Source organism: Eriocheir sinensis, chromosome 15 (genome assembly GCF_024679095.1).
Source record: "Eriocheir sinensis breed Jianghai 21 chromosome 15, ASM2467909v1, whole genome shotgun sequence".
NCBI lineage: Eukaryota > Metazoa > Arthropoda > Malacostraca > Decapoda > Varunidae > Eriocheir > Eriocheir sinensis.
Window position 1 is genome coordinate 15935140 of NC_066523.1, and position 18860 is coordinate 15953999.

An 18860-nucleotide genomic window follows, 5' to 3' on the forward strand; every position below is an offset into this window, starting at 1 on the left:
CAACAACAACAGCTGCCCCTCGCATGCAAAGAAAAACAATCCTCAAGGCTTATATTCAATTACTATATTTCGTGTGTGTGTGTGTGTGTGTGTGTGTGTGTCACCACTTTGGATATACTGGATTTAGCCTGTTGAATTGTCTGGACGTGAGAAGGAAGGTAGAAGAGAGAGGGAAAGGGGACGGAGATGAAAGGGAAGGGCGGACGAGGAGATGATGATGAGAGAGTAAAAGAGTAAATAAAGAGAGAAGAGGACAAAAAACAGAGGAAAAAGGGAAGTAAGAGGAGACTGAGTAAAGACTGACGTAGAGAGAGAGAGAGAGAGAGAGAGAGAGAGAGAGGAAGGAGGGACAGAAGAAAGGACATGGGTGAGAATAAAGTCAGGGAGAGGAAGGGTAAAGGAAGTCAAGGGGAGGAGACCGTGGGACAGGACCAAGGGAAGGACGGTACTAAGTGGTGTCCCCATGTCCTGAAGGTCCCGTCCTCGTCTCGGCTAGGCGATGTAACCTTGCTCGCTGGGAATATGTGGTTCTCTTTCTCTCTCTCTCTCTCGTTCTGTTGTGCGCGTTGAACGTTTTTTCAGGGGGCGAAATATACGAAGCTCACCGCGAGGCACACTGTTCTAAATTGGAAAAATAAACTGCCGGAATACGGAACAAAAGTTTATTTCGCGTCGTGTTTGCCTAAAGGTGTTGAGCCAGAGTGCAAGTGTGCCTCCGCTGCCACTGTCCTCGTGCACTGTGGAGAAGCCTGTGTATTCTCAGACGCTCTCGGCTCTCGCTACAAATATGTCCGAAGGCCCGAGAGGATATTAGTCGGGTTCTCGTGAGCGTTTTTCTCATTCATAGTTCAGAAGAGTAGTCAAGCTATCAATAGGCCCATAGAGCTACCCATGGATATATCCACAACCTCTACGAAGATCTTACCAAACTTGGGTGTGTGCGCCCCGAAATATGGCCCACCCCCAGACGCTTTCGGCTCTCGCTATAAATATTTCCGAAAGCCCTAAAAGATATTAGTTGGGTTCTCATAAGCGTTTTTCTCATTCATGGTGCAGAAGCGTAGTCAAGCTATCAGTAGGCCTATAAAACTACCCATGGATATACCCACAACCTCTACGAAGATCTTACCAAACGTGGGTGTGTGCAGGGCCCGGGCGTGTGATCCCCGAAATGTTTGAGAATACGGCCCATCCTCAGACGCTCTCGGCCCTCACAATATTATTTCCAAAAGCCACAAAGGAGATTAGTCGGATTCTCGTGAGTGTTTTTACATTAAAGGTGCGGAAGCCTAGTCAACCTATCAATAGGCTTATAAATCTACCCATGGAAATACCCACTACCTCTACGAAAACCTTACGAAATGTTGGTGTGCGAGCCCCAAAATGTTGGAGAAAATGGGCATTCGTCGCGGAGTAGTTTAGTATTGGCAGTCTTTTGATTTTGAGGCCAAGGGCAAGTTGTTGTAGAGTCTTAACTACTGTGAAAAAGTCAAGAATCTCAGAGTTTAACTACTGTGAAGAAGTCAAGAATCTTAGAGTTTAACTACTATGAAGAAGTCAAGAATCTCAGAGTTTAACTACTATGAAGAAGTCAAGAATCTCAGAGTTTAACTACTATGAAGAAGTCAAGAATCTCAGAGTTTAACTACTATGAAGAAGTCAAGAATCTTAGAGTTTAACTACTGTGAAGAAGTCAAGAATCTCAGAGTTTAACTACTATGAAGAAGTCAAGAATCTTAGAGTTTAACTACTATGAAGAAGTCAAGAATCTCAGAGTTTAACTACTATGAAGAAGTCAAGAATCTCAGAGTTTAACTACTATGAAGAAGTCAAGAATCTCAGAGTCTTAACTACTATGAAGAAGTCAAGAATCTTAGAGTTTAACTACTGTGAAGAAGTCAAGAATCTCAGAGTTTAACTACTATGAAGAAGTCAAGAATCTCAGAGTTTAACTACTATGAAGAAGTCAAGAATCTCAGAGTTTAACTACTATGAAGAAGTCAAGAATCTCAGAGTTTAACTACTGTGAAGAAGTCAAGAATCTCAGAGTTTAACTACTGTGAAGAAGTCAAGAATCTCAGAGTCTTAACTACTGTGAAGAAGTCAAGAATCTCAGAGTTTAACTACTGTGAAGAAGTCAAGAATCTCACACGTGTGCCTGTGTTGGTAATAGCTAAGATTTCTTAATGAGGGAGAGCATGTAATACAGCCGTAATGTATGCTAGCTAAATCCCGCTAAATCTTGCCTAAACAAACACAAGCAAAAGGATATGTTTCACAAGTCAGGATAACCCTTTTGGTAGGGAGACTTTATCAGAGCGGAAGCACAACGTTTCCTGTGACGTTTGAAGGAAGCTTCCGACTGACACACTTCTTTGTTCGCTTGCCCTACCATGCCCGGCCACACACATGTAAGATAAATATTAAACATCCTCGATAATTCTGAGTCCCCGCGGGGAGCCTATAAATAAATACGTGTTTACCGCCCGCTCGAGACCTGTTACACTTTCCTGTTTATAAGTCTTCCAAACAAGTCTGCCTAAAGATATCGTCAGGGTGGGCAGCTGACAGTCTCTGAAGCGCCCTGAGTGATGTGTAGGTTTCGTTTTGGGAGCCGCAGTCCAGCGTTGCCAGATCATCATACTCCAAGCAACGTATTTTTTTAGTTTCCGGCCACACAACTAATGCGAAAAAATAGAAACACACCAGTAATTAACCATTTCGACGGTAACTATTAATAAATCTAGCTGTTGGGGTGGAGGAGACAGTTTTGGGGGTCGGAAATCGGTATATGTAATAGGCTGATGACGACAATCGGACACCGCTGAGCCGCACAAGGAGTGGCAGCTGGTTCGTGACATTTTTTTTCCTGGCTGTGGTTTTGTTTGTGGTCATTTTTTTTCAGTTTTCTTGTGGTGTTGATAAGTGGTACGGTTTTTTTTCTCTCTCATTGTGGTTTCGCTTGCGGTTATTCCATGTTTTTTTTACTAGAATTTATTACAAGTTGACTTATCAGATAATGACGATTGTGGGTGACTGACGTGACAGCCGTTTTCCGTTGTGTGTCGCAGTCCTGTGATGGAGCGGCGGAAATGTATGTAAGACAGAAGGAAGGAAGTGGGTATCAAGAAACGCTATCTTAGATAATATGAATAACTGACTTTTCTAGCTCACTATGGCCCGGAAATGCTGCAGCTATTCAGAAAGTGAATATATATAACCATTGCCATCACCAAGTTTAACGACAAAAAAAAGAACGAATGATAAGGCATACAACGATCCTGAGGTATTACAAGATCTTACTGGCTTGTGTGATTGGTCTAATAAATTAATAGTAGAGTTCACCATCGACAGATACAGCGTGTAGGAGAAATAACCCTTTTAGTGTCTACACATTAATAATTCAACTCAAGATCATCACAACTGAGAAATAAACTTCGGTGGGCTCTGGGTCGCTATTCTCAGAAGCCTCCGCCTCTCACATCGAAAAGGAGATCAGTCGGGTTCTAATGAGTGTTTTTAGGTTCATGGTGCAGAAGAAGGGTCAAACTACCACTAGAGGCATAGAATTACCCCTGGCAATGCTTAATTAAAACTCTTACGAAAGCCTAGTCAAGTATGTGGGCTCGGGGGCCGAAATGTTAATAATTATATAACTTAATTAAAGAATATATGGCCCCAGATCTCCGACCCAGGAATCACCGCACTACAGTAGGAACCTCGCTAACTGAGGTTTTTTTTATTATCATCAGGAGCGCAGAGATATAGTACCTGGCACCGGATAGGCCCCACCTTGATTATGATGTTCAGTTTTGGTGCCCTAATTATAGACAGGATGTAGGTCCCCTCGAATCAGTACAGAGAAGACTGATCAAAAGTGATTCGAGAACGTTCGGGTTTGAGGGGATACTGAAAAAAAATGTTAGGGTCTAAGATGATACTGAAAAAAGAAGTTAGAAATACTGAAAAAAAATGTTAGGGTCTAAGATGATACTGAAAAAAAGTTAGAAATACTGAAAAAAAATGTTAGGGTCTAAGATGATATTGAAAAAAGGTTAGAAATACTGAAAAAAAAATGTTAGGGTCTAAGATGATACTGAAAAAAGAAGTTAGAAATACTGAAAAAAAATGTTAGGGTCTAAGATGATACTGAAAAAAGAAGTTAGAAATACTGAAAAAAAATGTTAGGGTCTAAGATGATATTGAAAAAAGGTTAGAAATACTGAAAAAAAAATGTTAGGGTCTAAGATGATACTGAAAAAAGAAGTTAGAAATACTGAAAAAAAATGTTAGGGTCTAAGATGATACTGGAAAAAGAAGTAAGAAATAGACTTTTATTCATAGCGAAGGAAGCACCTCAAGGGCAAAAACGGAGAACAAACATTGATCTTCAGGGAGGAGACAGGTAGACAGGTAAAACTTGTTCACGATTCTTTTTTTTTTTTTACAACAAAGGAGGCAGCTCAAGGGCACAGAAAAAAGGAAACAATAATAATAAAAAAAAAGCCCGCTACTCGCTGCTCCTAAAATATGGAAATAGGAAAGAAGTGCAACAAAATTTATCAGATACGGATATGGTGCAAATGCAACTGAATTACATAATCGTCTTCGCTAGTGATACGTATAGCCTACTACTTCCGCTGACAGTGATGGTGCATGCGTGTCTGTTCAACCGCCTGATCGAAGTAATCTTATCGCCACAGCCAATCATGCGCGCCACGCCCATACGGATTGGCGATTCATGTTGTCACTCACGCCTGGCGATAACATTTTTTTTTCATTTTGGCCGAAAACTATTATAAAAAACGTAAAAATGAATTGTGCGTCGTTGGCAGAGACGTAGAAATTTTACCTCGCCTTTCTCGTCGCTCGATCCTCCTGCTCCTGTTTTTTTTCTCTCTCTCTCACTCTTCCTCCTCCTCCTGCTCTTCCTCCTCATTTCATTTATCTAATTTACTCTTTCAACTCATCCTCCTTGTCGTCTCCCTCACTTCCGCTTCTGCTCTTTCCCCTTCTGCTTTTCTTTTTTCCTTCGCCTCTCCTCCTCACCTTCGCAATCTTCCACCTTTCCCTCTTCCTGTTCATTTATCTTCCTCCCTCCTGATTCTCCTTTCCCCCTACTCCTGCTGCTCCGAAATATCCCTCTCTTCTGCTCCCCTTTCCCCTCTCCTCCTGCTCTTCTTCCTCCTTTCCACTTCCTGTTCCATTTCGTCCTCACCTCTCCTGTTTTTGTTTACTCTTTTTCCCTCCTCCTCTGCCCTCCTTGTCCTCCTACTCTTCCTCTTTTTGCTCCACTCCACCCCTTCCTCCTCCTCCTCCTGGCTGCATAGTTTTTTCCACTTTCTGTTTGTTTTCGTCCTTCACGCTTCCCCTCGCTTACCTCCTCCTCCTCCTCCTCCTCACGTGTTTGCTCCCCGCCCCTCCCTCCATTCACAGCCGCGCACCTTGCCAGATATCGATCCCTTGAAACCGCTCGACACGTGTGCGAAAATAGCTCTCGACCCCTGAGGGAGCTCGACCCCTCGGTATGAAAGGTCGAGGAGAGGCTCAAGAACGAAACAAAAGGATCCTCGCTTGGGTTTTCTTTTTCGTCCTTGTTGTTCTCATCATCGTTTTCATTATTATTATTTATTTTGTTTGCTTCTCCTCCTGTCGTTTATTCTTCGTTCATCTCCTTTCTTTTTCCTCCTCATGCCGTTTATATATTCTTCCTCTTCCACCGCCATATGTGGATTCTTCTTTCTCCTTTACTGCCTCATCTTCTTCCTCCTCTTTGTCATCACCACCATCATCATTATCATCCTCTGTCTCTTTTTTCCTCTTCCTCCATGCAGATACTACGCCGTTCCGCACTGTTTTTTCCTATCTTCTTCTCCTCATCCTCATCCTCCATCACATCCTCTCACCTCTCCTCACCTCCTCTCCTCACCTCCTCTCCTCACCTCCTCTCAACATCACACACTTTATTGCTTTCATGGCCTTTATGCAGCAACGTGGAGGCTAAAGTAAGCACGAGAGAGAGAGAGAGAGAGAGAGAGAGAGAGAGAGATTGCGATAAAGTGGAAGGCATGAGCGGGTTTATGAGTGGGTGGGGGGGCGGAGCGCTGGCGGATATCCTGGCGGGTGGAGAGTGGACGAGGGAGGGTCCGTGGCGCGCTATCCCGAGCCTGAGTGCCACGGTCCCTGCTGCTGCTCCTGCTACTTCAAAGGGGCGGCGGCGGCGGCACCCTCACCCCCCATCACCCCCAGCACCCCTTACACCCACCACCACTTCTCGCGACTGCTCCGCCTCCGCCGCCGCCGCCGCTCTCACGCCTCCACACCTGCCGCCGCATCCGTGTTAAGTAAGCGTCCCAGCTATTGACTTTGCGAGAGGCGAAGGACTAGAGGATTAATGATGCACTGCGACTCCGGATTGGTTTGTTATCTTGGTGAAGAAATGGAGTGAAGCTGAGAGAGTATATTAAGCGCTCTAGAATCTAGATGAACATATATTCCGCTAAGGCCTTAGCTAATGTTTGATGTGGTACGACTAAAGACTGGTTTAGTCTCATCGTTTTAGCAAAGAAATGGACTGAATTTGTATTAGCATATTAATCAGACTAAATGAATAGGCAATCTTATCCCGACAAGGAGGATATCCCGTGATACGGGTAGAAGACAATTAGCAAATTTATATAACGCTGCGTAGAGTTTTATACTTTGCTTAATATCTTGTATTCCCCGTGATGAATTTTTAAGTGCTTGCAATTTTCATCTTTTTACAATACCCTCTATAAATATATTTAATCTCGAAAGATATTTCCAGTTACTACAGTATTAAATTGACATTTCACTCGATAATTTTATCTCAAGATTATTTTGTAATGAGCATAATTTTCGACGTTTTTACCTCAATAGGCCCATTTATCCCCCTCGTAGAATTTTTACTAGACAGTCATAAGACTGGACAGTTTCTCCCTCACTGTATGCAAAGAGAACAACATTACCAATCGTCTTAGGTAAAGCGCCGCTGGTATGCCCGTCACCTAAGCTCGGTTTCCCTCCCGTCCCCACGTCGGCGAGGGTGACGCGGCCGCTGCTGGTGTTGTTTATCCCGGCGAGGAAGAACCCGATCACACTGGACACCCGAGCCACGCGTGCACGCCGCGGAGGGGCAACCCGAGCGCCTTAATCCCCTTTGTTGTGCAGCCTGATTAATCTGGAAACGGAAGCTCCCCCATCTTGCGGTCATCGATATGGGTTACAATCTGCTTTATCTTTAATGGCGGTATTTGTTATTTATATTGCGGAAGCTGATCCTCGCTGAATAGATATAATGCTCATCGCTTCACTATACAACTTATTTCACGGTTTGTATTTCCTTTTCTTTCATATTTATACGTATTTTTTTATCATATTTGAAAACTGAACTCTTTTTGTTAATCTCTATGTCTCATCTTCTTATCCTCTTATCCTTCTTATCACTCCTTCTCCTTCTCTCTCTTTCTGTCACTTTATCTCTCATTTTCTTATCCTCTCCTCCCTTACTCCTCTCTTTCTGTTAATCTCTCTCTATCTCGTTCTCCTTCTCTCTCTCCTTCTGTCACTCTCTATCTCATTTTCTTATTCTCTCTCTCTCTCTCTCTCTCTCTCTCTCTCTCTCTCTCTCTCTCTCTCTCTCTCTCTCTCTCTCTCTCTCTCTCTCTCTCTCTCTCTCTCTCTCTCTCTCTCTCTCTCTCTCTCTCTCCAGCAGACCTTATTAATAACGTTTATCACCTTTACTTTACGGTTCTAATTTCCTTGTTTCGTGTGACGTTTCTGTTTATACTTAGAAACAAAAACCTTCCTTGCGCATCCCCACTATTATAGATACAATGCCCGCTGCTTTCATTATATTTCAAGAGTCTTATTTTCTGTTTCATATTGATATATTTGTTTTCTATAGCCGCTGGGAAAAAAAATCTGGATTCTCATTAGACGCAACGTGATCTTAATGTATATTCCGATTTTTGTTTTCTTTATTTATATTTGTTATTTATATTTCGAAACTGAACATGCACTCCCCGGCCCCGCGAGGAATCCCAGTAAATGCAACCATAATCCTCTCTTGCAATTTTCACGTTCTCTATTTTTACCGCTAAGCTGACAAACCAAAGACCGAACGAAACTTAAATAAAAAAAGACCTTAGATACTGCTCCTGTAAATATAATAGAAGGAAAACAAAGCAGTATAGTTCCAGAGATATCTTGAAACTTCCCTATTGAAAAGGAATTGGCAATGTGGTCCCTATTATTGTTAAGGGGTGCTGCCTCTCCTCTCCACCAGAATTAGCAGTTAAGTTTATTATATTTGTTAAGACTGCAATGATATCATAAGAAGGCCACTTTACCCATTATCATGCACGAGGGGGCGAGGAGAGAGGTGAGGTAAGGGGGAAAAGTGGACCCCGCTGTGAATAGAGAAGTGACCCGTGCTGTAATGGGTACGAGAGAGAGAGAGAGAGAGAGAGAGAGAGAGAGAGAGAGAGAGAGAGAGAGAGAGAGAGAGAGAGAGAGAGAGAGAGAGAGAGAGAGAGTAAAGAATCGCATTACAAGACAAACACTCACGACCCTCTAACTGCGTGCGCTGTTTGGCTTAAATCTGCAGGAAGTCAGCAGGATAGACCCAGGCGGATGTTTGGCTCCGGGAACTCATATGGAGATTGCTTTTGATGGCTTCGTCGTAAACTGCGCGGCCAAGGATGTTTGTGTGTGTTTATCGGTGTGTGTTTTTATGACGATTGGATGTTTGCCCGAGTACCCAAATTAAAGTTTTAAGTAGTTATTTTTTTAGTATCGTATTTTCAAACATTGTAATTAGCCCTTTCCTTGACGCTGTAGGGGGTGCAAGGCGTTTCAAGGATTTCTGGTTGCGTATTCAAGTCTCAGTTTTGCTTCGTTGCTTTTCTTAATGCGTGTGTGCGTCATCCTCCAGAAATTGTTTAGTTAATTATGAATATTTCTTCATAATAGCGGCCTTGGTAAAGACTCAGTAATATCTAGTTTTATACCTAATCATAGTCCAATTTACTTCCCGTCTTCAGCCATAAACTGTTTATTTCATTTGGCCTTCCAAGTATAAATACACCGAAGCGGATTTCCAAGGAGACCAATATACTTTTCATCTTCATCCACGCAGTTTATTTTAGTTGGCCTTCTAAATATATATACACTGAAGCAGATTTCCAAGAAGGAGACATTGATTTACCTCCTGCAAGGCCTAACACACAATACGCCGCGTAAGGAGGGGAAGGAGCCTTAGACACTTCCGGCTCTCGCATTAATTATTTCCATAGACCAAAAAGGAGATCAATCGAATTCTCGTGAGTACTTACCACCAGAGTTGTTATATTACCCAGGGAAAGGCCCACAACACCTACGAAAGCCTTGGCAAATATCTCCTTGGGCGCCGAAATGAAGAATATGCCCTAAGTCGGTAATATAAGACTATTTCAGTTCTCACATCAACTATTTCTAAAGGTCAAAGAAGGGGTCAATCAGGTTCTAATAAATGTTTCTTTAGGTTCATGGTACAGAAGAAGGTGATGATAATGATGATTGTAATGATATCAGGATAATAATAGTGAGGATGGTGAGAAGGAGGAGGGCGAGGACAGCAAGGGGTCGTATTATCAGACATTCCGTTGCCCAAGAACACATATTTGACAAGGCTTTCGTAGGAGTTGTGGGCATTTCCAGGGGTAGTTTTATGACCCTGGTGGTAGTTTGACCCTTCTGCTGTACCGTGAACCTGAAGAAACACTCATTTGACAAGGCTTTCGTAGGAGTTGTGGGCATTTCCGGGAGTAGTTTTATGACCCTGGTGGTAGTTTGACCCTTCTGCTGTACCGTGAACCTGAAGAAACACATATTTGACAAGGCTTTCGTAGGAGTTGTGGGCATTTCCAGGGGTAGTTTTATGACCCTGGTGGTAGTTTGACTCTTCTTCTGTACTCTGAACCTGAAGAAACACTCATTAGAACCCGATTGACCCCCTCTTTGACCTTTAGAAATAGCTCATGTGAGAGCGAAAGTGTCTTACGATACCGACCGCCTCGTAACACAAGACTAATTTTGCGACGCTCCTTTCTGTTCCTCTCATGGTTTAAGCCTTTAAGGACACGAGGGCTGTGACACGTATCCTGAGTGGTGATGTTTTGTTTTTTTTAGACTATGCAGCTACACCAAGTAATATATCCTTCCCAGAAAAAGGAAATTCGTAAGAAGTTCAAATGTGGAGTTCAGAGTGCGTAGTTCGAACATGAAAACCCGAAAGGCATTGTATTTGCATCCTGTGTGTGTGTGTGTGTGTGTGTGTGTGTGTGTGTGTGTGTGTGTGTATCGGCAACCTTCAAGGGAACGTACTCGCGCTCCTCCCAACTATCTCGTCCCCGTCTGCGTGGCGCCACCCCCATCCCCCCCCCCGTCCTTTCCTCTCCTCTCTTCCCTACCCTTACTCTCCTCTCCACCCTTCCCCCTCATATCTCTTCCCCTCCTCTCCCCTCCCCTCCCCTCTCATCTCTTCCCCTCCTATTCTCCCCTCTCTCATCTCTTCCCCTCCTATTCTCCCCTCTCTCATCTCTTCCCCTCCTATCCTCCCCTCTCATCTCTTCCCCTCCTACCCTCTCCCAATCCTCATCCTCCATCCCCACCTCTTTTTTTTTCTTCTACTCTCCTCTCCTCATCCTCTATTCCTTCCCCTCCTTTCTCCTTTCCATTCATCTCTTCCATCCCCTCCCCATCACATCGCTTTCCCTCCCACCCTCTCCCAATCCTCATCCTCCATCCCCATCTTTTCCTTCCCCTTCCCTCTCTCTCCCCACATCCCCTATCCCTTCCCTTTTTATCTCCTCCTCTCCCTTCCCCTGACATCTCTTCCCTTCCAGCTCCCTCCCGATCCTTTCCATCCCCACCTCTTCCTTCTCCTGTCTTTCTCTCTCCTCACATCCCCTCATCTCCCCTACTCTCCCCTTCCCTTACACCTCTCCGGCCCTTATCTCCCCTCCCTTCCCCACCCCTCTTCTCCCCATTCTACTTCACCTTCCTTACCCACTCCTCCCCTCAAAGCTCGACCCCTTTACTTTTTTTTCCTCCTCCTCTTCCTCTTCTCCCCTCCCCTTGCAATCTTTGAGAGAGAGAGAGAGAGAGAGAGAGAGAGAGAGAGAGATTACAGGTGGGGACTCCATAACAGGGTGGGGAGGGACGGGCAAGGGGGTGCGGGGTGGAATGGAGGGTGTGGGGTGTGGGGTGATCTCGGGTGTGAGACACAGGTGTGTGTGTGGTGGGGGGGGTCCCGATAAACAGGTCTTGTCGGCAGTGTGTATGGGAGCTCTTTGTGTGTGTGTGTGTGTGTGTGACAAAAGTAGGAAGGGCTTCTCTAGCTTTTTTTTATGTGTTTACCTATTTGTTTTTCCTATTGGTATGTGTGTTTGAGAGAGAGAGAGAGAGAGAGAGAGAGAGAGAGAGAGAGAGAGAGAGAGAGAGAAAGAGAGAGAAATAGGGAGAAAAGAAACTAACACAAATCTCTCTTAAAGGAGGGTAGACAAAATAAATAAAAACTAACGTACTCTAGAGATGACTTAGTAACGTTCCCCTAAAAATAACACACACACACACACACACACACACACACACACACACACACACACACGTAACTCCTCGACAAGTTATCACCCAGCAGCTCCCCTTCTTCTCCCCTTTCCCTTTCATTTATCCTCCCCTCTTATTATGATCTGCCTTCCTCTCCTCTCATTTTCCCTCTTTCATCTTTTTTTTTCATTATTCTCCTCTTCTTCTTCTCCGTCCCATCCCTTAAAAACTTCTCCATTCCCTTCCTCCCCTCTTCTCCTTATATCCCCTTAACCTCGCTTCTCCCCTCTTATTCTGTCTCTTTTTTCTTCCTCCCCTCCCCTCTTCTTCCTGCTCTTCCCGTTCCTTCCCCTCATCTTTTAATTTTCCACCCGTCCTCTTCTCTCTTCTCCCCTCATCCTCATTTTTCTCTCTCATACTTCCCCTCCCCTTCTTCTTTTCTCCTTGTTTCAATCTCCCTCCTCCCCAGCTTTCCCTTGATTTTCTCTTTACAATCCTTCCACTCCCCTCTTTTCTTCTCTCCTCTCATCTGTCCACTCCCTTTTCTTTTCCCTTTTACTGCCCTCTATCCTTCGTCCCCTTCTTTCCCCATTTTCTTTTCCCAGTCCTTTCACTACCCTCTTTTCTTCTCTCCTCTCATCTCTCCATTCCCTTTTATTTTCCCTTTTACTTCCGTCTCTTCTTCGGCCCCTTCTTTTCCCATCCCATTTTCTCTTCTCTGTCGCTCTCCCACACTCTTTTCTTTACCTCTTTTTATCTCCATTCCCTTCCTCTCACATCCCCCTCACCCTCCTCACCCTCACTCCTCTCCCCTCCTCCACCCTCCCCACCCTCACCCTACTACCCCAGTCAGCCTCAAGTGTGTCGCAGAGGACGTGGTTGCTGCTGCTGCTGTTGCGGGGGGTCAGGACAGGAAAGATCACCCCCCTCCCTCACCCCCTACCCCTTCTCACTCCGTTTCCCCCCTCACCCCATCCTCCTCCTTCTGCGTCATGCCTTGTAAGACTCCTCAGCTACCCCTCCCGTGTCTTATCCCTCCCCCCCTCCCCCCACCCCGACATCCTGCCTTCCTTCCCCCCTCCCCCATCCTTTCCTGCCCTTCCCTTATAAATTTGACACGTGATCTTATGCAGCAGAACGTGTGTGTGTGTGTGTGTGTGTGTGTGTGTGTGTGTGTGTGTGTGTGTGTGTGTGTGTGTTGAATGTTTTAATTAATCGTAAATTATGTCTTTATTTACTGAAGTGCGACGTGATTTAACTTCACACACACACACACACACACACACACACACACACACACACACTGAATAAATTAGCACGTACTGATTATAATATGTAAAATGTATGTAACTATTAATGTCTGATCGGTTTTCTGTTTTGTCTGAATTATTGACTAACTGGCTGTAGGACTAAGTGACTGACTGGCTTAGTGACTTATAACTGAAGAACTGGCTGACTGGATAACCGAAAGACTGAGAATGAAGAACTGGATAACTACCCGACTGACTAACTGACTGACTGACTGACTTCCCGACGGATTAACTGACTGACTAACCGACTTCCCGACTAGTTGATGGACTGACTAACTGGCTAACATGCTAACGAACTCCTTGACTGAACGACTGACTGAAATACTGAGAAAAACAACGAGCGACGGAAGGAAAAAAGATAATGGGTGAGCGCGTGAGTGAGTGACAGAGAGAGGAAGTGGCGGTCGAACAAAGGGTGTGTGGGTGTCGCAGAAGGGAGAGGGGGGCTGGGGGGGGAAGGAAGAGCGTGATAAATCTGGGAGAGTAGGAGGAGGAGGAGGAGGAGGAGGGAGATAGGAAGAAGAAGATTGCTCTATATACGTCCGATTATACGTGACTCACGGATAATGGCAATGACTCAATGTGTAGCCTTTGTTACCTGTGGCGATGGTGGCAGGTGAAGGGAGATGGAGGTGACGGTGTTAAGGTGGTCGTGATGGTGGTGAAGGTGGTGGTGATGATATGGTAGTGGTGAGGAGGGTGAAGGGGGTGAAATTATAGTGAGGAAGGTGACTGTGATGGCTTGTGTGGTGTGTAGAATGTAGGTTTGTGGGATAGTATGGCTGTGTGTGTGTGTGTGTGTGTGTGTGTGTGTGTGTGTGTGTGTGAGAGAGAGAGAGAGAGAGAGAGAGAGAGAGAGAGAGAGACTAACAGGTGTTGTAAAGTAGAATACACTGACTCAGCGCGGAGAGAAACATACGACAGCATTGTCCTTAACACACACACACACACACACACACACACACACACACACACACACACACACACACAAGGCAACCACTGTGCATCGGTTTTCCTCACGTCTGCCTCAGGAGAGCAAGAAAGTTCGCTCCGTATCCAGCATTAGTTTCCTCATCGTTATGTGGCTTCGTTCCTGCATTCCTTCTCCTCCTCCTCCTCCTCCTCCGGTGCCATATGACCATGATGTTGCGGTCCCATGTAAGGATTTAAGTCTCCTCCTCTTCCCCTCCTCCTCCTCCTCCTCCTCCTCCTCACCATCGTTATCTTCATTATCATCCTTCTCCTCCTCCTCTTCATAATCATCTACCGTTTCCTCTTCTTCATTTTCGTAGTCGTCCTCGTCCTCCTCCTACTGCTTCTGTTGCTTTTACTATAAACATAAATAATAATAATAAGAGAGAGAGAGAGAGAGAGAGAGAGAGAGAGAGAGAGAGAGAGAGAGAGAGAGAGAGACTGACTGACGAGGTAGTTGTCACGTGCGCTCCAGTTTCTCCATTAGAATAAACTCAATGTGTTTGTGCAGCACTTGCCTCTATCAGGTCGTTCTTTGCTAGTGTTGCTGTTCCTCTCCTCGGTGCCTCTTTTTTCTCCTCTCGTTCCGCTTTCATCAGTTCATTCTTTCCCTACTTTTGTGTTTCTTCATGTGCCTGACCTCTGTACCATCCTGTTTCACCTCCCTATCCGCTATGTATTTTTTTTTCATTGTGTATTTCCTCCTCATTATCTCTATCAGTTCTTTCCTACGTCCGTGTTTCTCTATTTCAGTCCCTCTCCCTCCTCATATCCTCAGTTTTCCCCCATCAATCACTTTTTTTCTTTGCCTGGTTCTTCATCTTCGTGTTATGTTTCCCCTTTCCATCATTTGCTTCTTTCCTTACGTGGTGCTTCATCTTAATGGCCTCCTGTTTTCCCATTCTCTCATCTGTTCTTTCCTTACGTGCTGCTTCATCTTAATGGCCTCCTGTTTTCCCATTCTCTCATCTGCTTCTTTCCTTACGTGCTGCTTCATCTTAATGGCCTCCTGTTTTCCCATTCTCTCATCTGTTCTTTCCTTACGTGGTGCTTCATCTTAATGCCCTCCTGTTTCCCCGATGCAGTTCTTCCCAAAGGTCTATTCTCTTTACCTTGGTTCTTCCTTCCTCTTGTGCTTCCTCCCCGATCCATCCTTTCCTCCTCAATCAGTTCTCTATAATGGAGGTTTTCTAGATGGAAGGGTAATTATCGGGAAAACGTTCACCGAAGTATAGTACGTGTTCCAGTGCTTAGCTTGCGGACATTGATCCTACCTTTATTATGTATTGTTGAGAATGGATTTTGTCGCCCGCTTCTTTATTTCTGATTGAGTACTGCAGAGGTTCACCAAGAATGGAGTATTAAATATGTATCTGTTTATTGGATATATGTTAGCTTTTGATTGTTTATAAGACCAAATACTTTATTCTGTCAGGCTAAACGTGTCAAGATAACTAACACTGTTCCCTCCTCTTCGCAGCATCCGGAGTATTCAGAGGATGAACTCAACAAACTCTTCCAACTGTTCTGCAAATACGCCGAGCCCAACACCAAAAAGGGAAGCCTCTCACTGGAGGGCTTCAAGAAGATGCTGGAGGCGCTGGAGCTGACACAGACCCACCTGGAGGCCAAGGAGACCTACGACAAGGCGGTCAAGGATGGCAAGGTCACGCTGGACGAATTCATGAAGCTGGTCAAGGATCTCTCGGCCAAGACGGGCAAGATCAACCTCGATGTAAGTTTGTATCAGGGTGAGCTGCTGTGTTTGTTGGTCGGTGTTCTTGAGAGATATTCTAATGTGACTTGACTGTATTTCTAGCATTACCCTTGCGACTCATTCAGAAGCCTAAGGGTTAAGCAATTTGGATCTACTATAATAGGGATGAGCGGCAATGACGAAAGTTCCCATGAAATAATATTTGTGTGTTGTATGAAGCGGAGAAAGAGATCCTTGAATTTATTAAAAAATGTGTATTATATAGATGGTTCATTACTGTGGGATATTAAAGTTCAGTAGTGTGGTGGATGAGTGGGAGGCAGAGTGGTAGCCATGGTTACTGCTCGACCAAGGTGTCACTGTGGATGGAGTGGCGTTCTTCTGTATACTGTCCAAGAGAAGCTGACAGCCTTTTGTTGTACTGAAGTAACAGATAGGTAATGGATAAACAAATGATTATATTTAGATGTAAGAATATAAATTTCATGTCTTCATATCATCTTGTTTGATGAACAAGCCTTAACAATTAGCCAGCCACATAAATTTAGTTTTCAATAGCAGTGAGAGACTATTTGAATGCTGTTGGCACCTTAGACAGGTACACAAATTCTGTCTTATTTGACTATTTTTTTTTTATCTACATTAACCATGTATCTTGCATATCGTGAAGCAGAGAAATAAATATCTTGTTTATAATTAAAATGCCTGAAAGGAAGGCATTCCGTGCAAGCAATTAGGTAAAAAGGGTAATGTGCGTGGATGTAATAATACAATTTTCCCGAGATGTACCAAGTGACCCTCCGCCTGTCCCCGCAGCTGGTGGTGAAGCTGGCGGCCCAGGAGGAGGTGGACGTGGACGACGTGGGTGTGGGCGGCGCCAAGAGGTTCTTCGAGGCCAAGGCACGTATTCTTGAGGTCGGGGACGCCGCATACCGCGCCTTCGAGGACAAGAAGAGGGAAGAGGAGGAGAGGAAGAAGAGACAAGAAGAGTTCCAGAAGAAGAAGCAGCAGTTTCAACCCGCGGCTTAGGTGGGGCGGGTGTGTGGGTGTGTCTTGGCGGGGAAGGGAGAGCTCAGTGATCGTACTCTAATATCCTCTTGGTCTTCTTTTAGGCAGATGAGATAAATTTTATATAGAAGGAACGGGGAGGTTTACTGTACAGGAAGAGGAACCTGCTATGATGTGATTAGCTCAGAGCAAAGCCTCGTCATCTTCCCAAAAGCAATGTTAGGTAAAGGGAACAGGGAGGATTGCTGTGCTGGAAGAGGGAAGGACTTGCTGTGAGAAAATTTGGTTAGATTCAAGTCCTACCATCATACCAAGAGCAATATTGTAGATTTATTCAGATATTACACACACACACGCATACGCACACACACACACACACACACACACACACACACACACACACACACACACACACACACACACACACACACACACACACACACACACACACACACACACACACACACAAACAAACTCACGCAAACAAACTCACGCAAACAAACTCACGCAAACAAACTCACGCAAACAAACTCACGCAAACAAACTCACGCAATCACGCAAACAAACTCACGCAAACAAACTAACGCAAACAAACTCACACAAACAAACAAAAAAGCAAACGCCACACATAGACAATACAAATAGAAAGTGAGTTATCTTGCCTTATAGAAAAGTAGAAAACTTATATCACTTACAAATCATCGCAGTTTCATAATACAAATCCTAAGACACGCATACACACGCGCGTGAGGAATGCTAATACTAGCTCATTAGAAAAGTTCATACATGCATTGTAGTACATACCTCCATCGTAGAAAAGTCAATCATCGGGTATTATTGTTGGATGACTTCAGGGTAGACACCAAAGCTAAAGAAAGCAGAAGAGAACAACAGCACTAAGTTAGCCGACCTTCCTATTCCGCTCTTGGTCTCCAGCTCCTATATTCACTTAGTACCTCCATAACAGCCATGCACGTCAGTCATGCGGAGTGGGTGTTTCTGAGTAACCTCGGTATACAAGCATCAAAGCTGAGTAAACCAGAAAGGAACAGCAGTATTAAGTTAGCCAACCTTCCTCTACCGTTTGTCGTCTCTGGTGGCTCCCTCTGTTTTTCTGTTTTGTCAGTAATGAAGGAGTTCCGTTTACTGTACGTCGTACTAGTGTTGGTGTGTTGGGTATTTTCACAGTAGTTCTCTCAAATTGTCCTTCTGTTTATTTTAATATCAATGAAGATTGTACTTTTTAATCATTCCACTTATTCATTGTACATGTGCACATGCAACCATGCATTCATACCACACACAGGAGATACATGCATTAACACATACATCTACATGCATACATAGGCGTACACGCATTGTAGCCATACCAGCATGCTTAGTATGAGTTTTTAACATTCTTCGTTTTATTTTCTATGTATGACACTTTTTTTAACATGCCTGCATACCTACTTATGTACATACATACATACATACATACATACATACATACATACATACATGCATACATACAGTGTAGCCGTAGTTGTAAGATTTGTTTGATTAACAATTTCTTAATTATATGCTTATATGCACGGCACTCTTTCAGCTACTAACATACATACATACATACATACATACATACGTTGCAGTCGTATTGACACAAGTTGTATTAATTTTAACATGTTCTTAGTTCAGTTTTCCCATGCACGGCACCTTTCCAGCGGTCCATCATCACTTGGTTGTGCTCGCCGTTCGGTCACGCCGTGGGCTCAAGAGTCTCACTTTTAGCGTCTTGTCTTTGACCTTAATAAAAGATAATGTGTGTGTGTGTCTCGTGGTGATATTTAGATTTGTAAAAAATGCTGCAGAAAATGGATTATCGCTGTCTTTTTGAGGAGAATCATTATATATTTGTCTAATAATAATACTTAAGAGCCACCGTTGTTGTGCTTTTGTTCGCGATAAAATGATTCTCTCATTTCTTGTGTTTCATTCAGCAGGGGCGTGAGGGACCAGGAGTGGCTGTTAGGCAGGTGCAGCGGGTGGGTGTGGGGGTGGGGTGGGGGTGGGGAGGGGGGGAGGGGAGGGGAGTACGAAGTATGAGATGGAACGGTCTTCTTTAACCCAAATTTATCTCCTTGACATTCCACTCTTTTTCTAGAGCCGCGTATTTTTGGCTGTTCATATTCAGTTTTGCACTTGTTTGCCTCCATTACCAAAAATGTGTTAACAATGTCACAGCAATAAAGGGTCCTTGGTTT

At 44.3% G+C, this 18860-nt stretch overlaps 1 protein-coding gene across 1 annotated transcript in view; it reads left to right on the plus strand.

Annotated features, from left to right (window-relative positions):
• The window catches only part of LOC126998956 (EF-hand domain-containing protein D2 homolog), a 36068-nt gene extending 17491 nt beyond the window's left edge, over positions 1-18577 (plus strand). The window contains exons 4-5 of the mRNA XM_050861246.1: positions 15373-15627; positions 16426-18577. Coding sequence (XP_050717203.1) covers positions 15373-15627; positions 16426-16638 — 468 coding nt within the window. The 3' untranslated portion in view covers positions 16639-18577. The remainder of the gene's footprint in view (positions 1-15372; positions 15628-16425) is intronic.
• Positions 18578-18860: the final 283 nt, after the last annotated feature.